The sequence below is a fragment of the Elephas maximus genome, chromosome 14 (genome assembly GCF_024166365.1).
Source record: "Elephas maximus indicus isolate mEleMax1 chromosome 14, mEleMax1 primary haplotype, whole genome shotgun sequence".
NCBI lineage: Eukaryota > Metazoa > Chordata > Mammalia > Proboscidea > Elephantidae > Elephas > Elephas maximus.
The window spans coordinates 70,716,765-70,722,722 of record NC_064832.1 but is presented as its reverse complement, the minus strand read 5'-3'; the positions used below and the strand labels follow the sequence as shown (position 1 = coordinate 70,722,722).

Genomic DNA, 5,958 nt, shown 5'->3' with positions numbered 1-5,958 from the left:
CCATCCAAACACTTTCAATGAAATGCCCATACTCATTGTCTTAGCTACTTAGTGATGCTATAACAGAAATACCACAAGTGGATGGCTTGAACAAAGAGAAGTTCATTTCCTCACAGTAAAGTAGGCTAAAAGTCCAACTTCAGGGCATCAGCTTCAGGGGAAGGCTTTCTTTCTCTGTCAGGCTTCTCATCAATGTTCTCCGCACAGGAACCCTGGGTCCAAAGGACATACTCTGCCCTCAGTGCTGCTTTCTTAGTGGAATGAGGTCCCTCACTTTCTGCTTGCTTCCCTTTCCTTTTCTCTTTTGTAAGATAAAAGGCAGTGCAGGCCATACCCCAGGGAAACTCCTTTTACATTGGATCAGGGATGTGACCTTAGTAAGGGTATTACAATCCCACCCTAATCCTCTTTAACATAAAATTACAATCACATAATGGAGGACAACCACACAATACTGGGAATCATGACCCAGCTAAATTGATACACATATTTTGGGGGGACCTAATTCAATTCATGATACTCATATCTTATGAAACCATAAAATTCTCGTGTCTGCCTGCTTTCTGTACTCCCACCAGATGTTCTATTCACATTGTGTCACAAGCTTTTGGAGATTACGAAATATAGCAGTTACAATATGAATTTCAGCTTATTTAAGCAGATTAGAATTTGCCCTAAAATAAAGTACTGGTAATGCTGTGTCTGCATGTACAGTTCAAATAACATTCCAGTCCTGCCTAATCTAGAACACCCCAAATGGCCTGGGTTCAAGGAACCACTCTACTAAAAATACTAGCAATGTAAAAAGAAAATAATAACCATTCATAACTATCCACCCTGACAACAACCGCCATGTAAAATACTGTTATTGTTGTTATTATTAGTTAGCTTAGAGTCGCCTGTGACTCATAATGGACCTACGTATAACAGAAGGAAACATTGTCCGGTCCTGCGCCATCCTCACAATTATTGGTTTGTTTGAGCCCATGGTTGCAGCCACTGTGTCAATTCATCTCATCAGGTGTTTTCCCCATTTTCTCTGACCTCTACTTTACCAAACCTTTGGTAAACCTTTTATCTACTTTACTTTTTCTAGGGATCAGTCTTTCCCGAATACATGTCCAATGTAAGCAAGACGAAGTCTTGTCATCCTCACTTCTAAGGAATGTTCCAGTTGTATTTTTTCTAAGACTGATTTGTTCATTCTTCTAGCCATCGATGGTATATTCAATATTCTTCTCCAACACCACAGTGCAAATGGATCAGTGTTTCTTCAGTCTTCCTTTGAAGAGTTCCATTTAGATTTCCAAGGACCTGTACAGAAAACCTGTACAATAAGGCATCTGTTTTACCCTTTGTCAGAACATTCGTTTATACTCTCCTAATGTTTGTACTAGAGCGCAGTGGTTAAAAGGTCAACTGCTAAGCAAAATGTCGGCAGTTTGAATCCACCAGCCACTCCTTGGAAACCCTATGGAGCAGCTCTATTCTGTCCTGTAGGTTTGCTATGAGTTGGAATTGATTCAACAGCAACGGTTTTTAATGATTGTACCTACCTTATAGGGTAATTTTGTAAGATTTCAGTTCTACTCTGAAACATATGGGGTCACCATGAGTTGGAATTGATTTGACAGCAACTAACAACATTATTGTTCATATTTAAACAATACCATTGTCTGACTCTATTCTGTTTAATCTAATCTATTTTATATTTGGAATATTAATTTTTATTCTGATAATTATTATTATTAATGAATTTTAATATTAATCTATTCCAAGTTAAAAAAAATTCTGAAGAATTGTATGGATAAATAAAGATTTGTAAAATTACAGATGAGTGTTAGTACATGCAATGTTTACATACCCAGTACCCAGTACCGTCAAGTCTATTCTGACTCATAGCGACCCTATAAGACAGAGAAGAGCTGCCCCATAGAGTTTCGAAGGAGTGCCTGGCAGATTTGAACTGCCGACCTCTTGGTTAGCAGCCATAACACTTAACCACTATGCCACCAGGGTTTCCAATGTTTACGTAGCACAAGTGAAGTGGCAGTTATAAACCTTGTTATCATCTCTGGGCAGATGAGAAAGTTAAAGAAAAATTTGAAAACAAAGATTAATGCTATTGGATATTTCAATAGAGTAAAAAACTATAGCGTTTAAAACTGTCATTTTAGCTCAAAATATATAGACTAATCAATGAAACAGAATGTATAGCTGAGAAATAGATTTTAGTACATACAAACATTTGAATAAATGATAAATAATCACAAAGCAATGGAGATGAAGAAGATTAGTAAATGGTACTGAATAATTTGTTATCAGCCTTTTTTTTTTTTAAAAAAAAAAAGAACGCTGACCAGATCATACACAAAAATATTCAAAATAGTTAAACTTGGGCCATTAAAAAAAGAAGAAGAAAGTGCTGGAAATACTGATAGAAAATCACTTAAACACTGTAGGTCAAAAACTTAAATGACAAATTTGGAAAAACATTTGCAACAAATTCAATAAAGAGTAACTTTAAGACTACATATATATTATATATATGTAATTCCCTAGGGGGAAAAAAGAAACCACAAAAAATGCATGGCAAAGGAAATGACTAGATACATAAAAAAAAGAAAACAACAGAACCTGTTAATAAACATTTGAGAAAATGACCAACCTCATGAGTAATCAAACAATGCCAAAAGCAGTACGGTAGTACCACAGTTTATCTATAAAATGTATTTTCTACCTAGGTTTTTAGGTAACTATACCCAACTACAGAGCCCTGATGGCACAGTGGTTCAGAGCTCAGCAGCTAACCAAAGGGTTTGCAGTTCAAATTCATCAGCCGTTCTTTGGAAGCCCAATGGAGCAGTTCTGCTATGTCCTATGGGGTGACTATGAGTTGGAATCGACTCAACAGCAACAGGTTTGGTGTTTTGGTTTTATACCCAACTGTAGAGCACAGTGCTATGAAACTAGCACTTTCAACATTCCTGATAGGTCCACCACCTGTATAATCTTTTATAAGCATTTCAAACCTGTTCTTGTCAAGCTGACTCGCAGTGACCCTGTGGGTATCAGAGTAGAACTGTGCTCCACAGGGGTTTCAGTGGCTGGTTTTTCAGAAGTAGATTGACAGGCCTATCTTCCAAGGTACCTCTGAGTGGGCTTGAACCTCCAACCTTTTGGTTGGCAGCCGAGTGCGTTAACCATTTGTGCCACCCAGGGACTCCTTAGAAGCAATTAGTCTGCATGTATTGTGATATATTGTGATTGGCACTCAACAGTCACTCCCATCTCCTTCTAGCCTAAAATAGCATCCTAACCTACTTAGTGCAAAAAAAACCAGAAAACTGAAATTCCATTTTCCAGGCTCACTTGCAGCTGGAACTCTAGATATGATTTAATTTGGTAAAAGTTTAATGCCTTGGTGAGATCTGGAAGGTGGAATTGAGGCAGAGGCTATTCTTGGCTGCTTGGACCACTCTTTGGCAAGCATAGATGGGAGGCCTGGGTTTATAATAACAGTGTTAATAGAGCTGCTGGTGCCCCTTCACTTCCTTTGTGGATGTCAAATATGGGGCATCCGTTTGCTGGCATGGGTCTCAGCCAGCACAACATAGTTCTGAATCCAACAGCTGTGGTGGACACTTGTCAATTCAGCAGGTGGCTTCCTGATCATTCATAGAAGGGTCATCAGACCCTTTGCTGGCCTAAACTCCTCAAATTCTGTAAGCCTTTTAATACCCTTAATGAGTGTTTTTTTCATTATCCTCTGTAGCTTTGTTCTCTGACTGAACCATGGTTGGTACATACATCAGAAGCCTTAAAAATATTCATATCTATTGTCCCAGTTATTCCATTTCCGGAATTCTAGCCTATGGTAATAATACTTAAGAAATATAAGGTTTATAGGCAAAAATATACACTAAAACATTAAGAAATAATAAAATTTGAAACTACATAATCAACACTGGGAACTAGTTAAGCAAATTAACCAGGGAGATAGCGCCAGGAAGATAGCAGCTTGTCAGCATGGCTCAAGAGTTTGTGAACAGCAGAATCCAACCAAGGAAGGTGGTTGTGTTCATCAAGGCCACCTGCCCCTATTGCAGAAAGACCCAAGAGATTCTCTCTCAATTGCCTTTCAAACAAAGGCTCTTGGAATTTGTCGATATCACAGCCACCACTGACACAATTGTGACTCAAGGTTATCTCCAACAGCTCATAGGAGCAAGAACAGTACCTCAGGTTTGTATGGCTAAAGATTGTATTGGTGGATGCTCTGATCTAGTAGCTTTGTAACAGAGCGGAGAGCTGTCGAAACGGCTAGCGGATATGGGAGTTCTACGATAATTACAGAGCCCCCAGGCTGATGTCCCTTTGGAAGCTGCATGGCATCACAAATGATGACAGAATTTCCTAATGGATGGATCAGGGGATATTATTTCCCAGCTACTGCAACTGTTTGCTTAAAATTCTGAAATACAGTAGCCAAAAAAAAGGGGGAGGGTGAGGATGGTATTTGGCAAAAAAAAACTCATCCAGTGGAAAAAAAAAACGCTGCTAATAATAATAATATGGACCCTGCTCTCTTATCTCTGAACTTTGTTCACCAAAATACTTGGGTGTGTTTTGTCAATAGCACCATCCCTGAACCTTCCTGATAGCTTTTCCTCCTTTAGTCTAATGACTCTGATCCCTACTCATCGTTCAAATACTTGTTGCATGCCTACCACGGGTCAGGCATCCATCCAGACACAGTACATACGGCAGCAAACAAAACAGAGAACATTAGATTTTAGTGGGGGAAATAGCCAACACACAATACGAAAGCAAAATACAGAACTTATCTTACAATCATAAGGGAGGAAGAAAAATGAGCAAGGAAGAAAAAGGAGAGTGTCAGAGGTAAAAGTTGCAACCTTGAGCAGGTTGGTCAGAGACACATCTGGACAGGCCTGAAGGTGCTTGGGTCAGACACCCGGTGGATGTATGGGAGGAGAATGTTTTCAACAAAGAGGAGAAAATCTGAGGATCTGACACCTAGGAGAATTCCCAGGATGTCCAGTGTGGCTGGAGTATGTGAGTGGGGGCTAGAGTTGTCAGAGAGGTACTGGGGAGCTAGGTCACTTAAGACCGTACAGGTGCCATTAAGGACTTCTATTTTTACTTCAAATGAGAGAGAAAACCATTGTAGAATTTAAACAGAGGGTGACATTATCAGACATGTTTTTAAAAGCATTACTCTGGTTGCTGTGCCAAGAGCAGACTCTGGGAGGGTAAGGGCAGAGCAGGGACACCCATCAGAGGACATGAGAGTGAATGGTGGCTCGAACCCAGAGCCCCTCTTTAAGAAAAAAAATATAGAAGTACAGTATAAAGTTAGGTACAGAAGTAAATATACTTTTAGAAAGTGAAAATTACAGTTTAATTTTTTTTTAATTTGACAAATACCACAAAAATCCAGGAAAAAAAACACAATACTTTTATCAACTGCGTAGTTCCTCTATGATATATCTTTGTCTATATGTAATATATCTATACTCTGATCACCTCTATGTATGAAAATGAATTTGTGATATCATTACCTTGAAAGAAAAATAGATAATTCAGTCTTCCCACTAACATGGATAATCAAAATAGGTTTTGGTTTTTTCTATTTTACTTCTGATAGCTCAGAAAACTTTATTTCACTTTCATAATTCATTATTGGTACTGTCATGTAAATTTTTAGGATTGTCAAATAAGGTTTGAGATAACATGAATTTTTTTTTTAATTTTATTTTGGGAATATATATATATAACACAAACTTTGCAGTTTTAACTATTTCTAAGTGTATAATTTAATAGCATGAATACTTTCACCATGTGGTGCAGCTATCACCACTATTTCCAAAAGTTTCTCATCAACCCAGACAAACTCAGTACCATTTAAGCAATAACCCCTTCTGCCCTACCCCC

General features: G+C 38.3%; 1 protein-coding gene across 1 annotated transcript; it reads left to right on the top strand.

Annotated features, from left to right (window-relative positions):
• Positions 1–4,029: 4,029 nt before the first annotated feature.
• LOC126058235 (glutaredoxin-1-like) lies at positions 4,030–4,299 on the top strand. The gene has a single exon (XM_049853214.1). The coding sequence runs from the start codon at positions 4,030–4,032 to the stop codon at positions 4,297–4,299; it is 270 nt and encodes an 89-aa protein (XP_049709171.1).
• Positions 4,300–5,958: the final 1,659 nt, after the last annotated feature.

What these genes read in the sequence shown, in the direction of transcription:
- LOC126058235 (XM_049853214.1), top strand. Translation starts at nt 4,030, where the DNA reads ATGGCTCAAGAGTTTGTGAACAGCAGAATCCAACCAAGGAAGGTGGTT.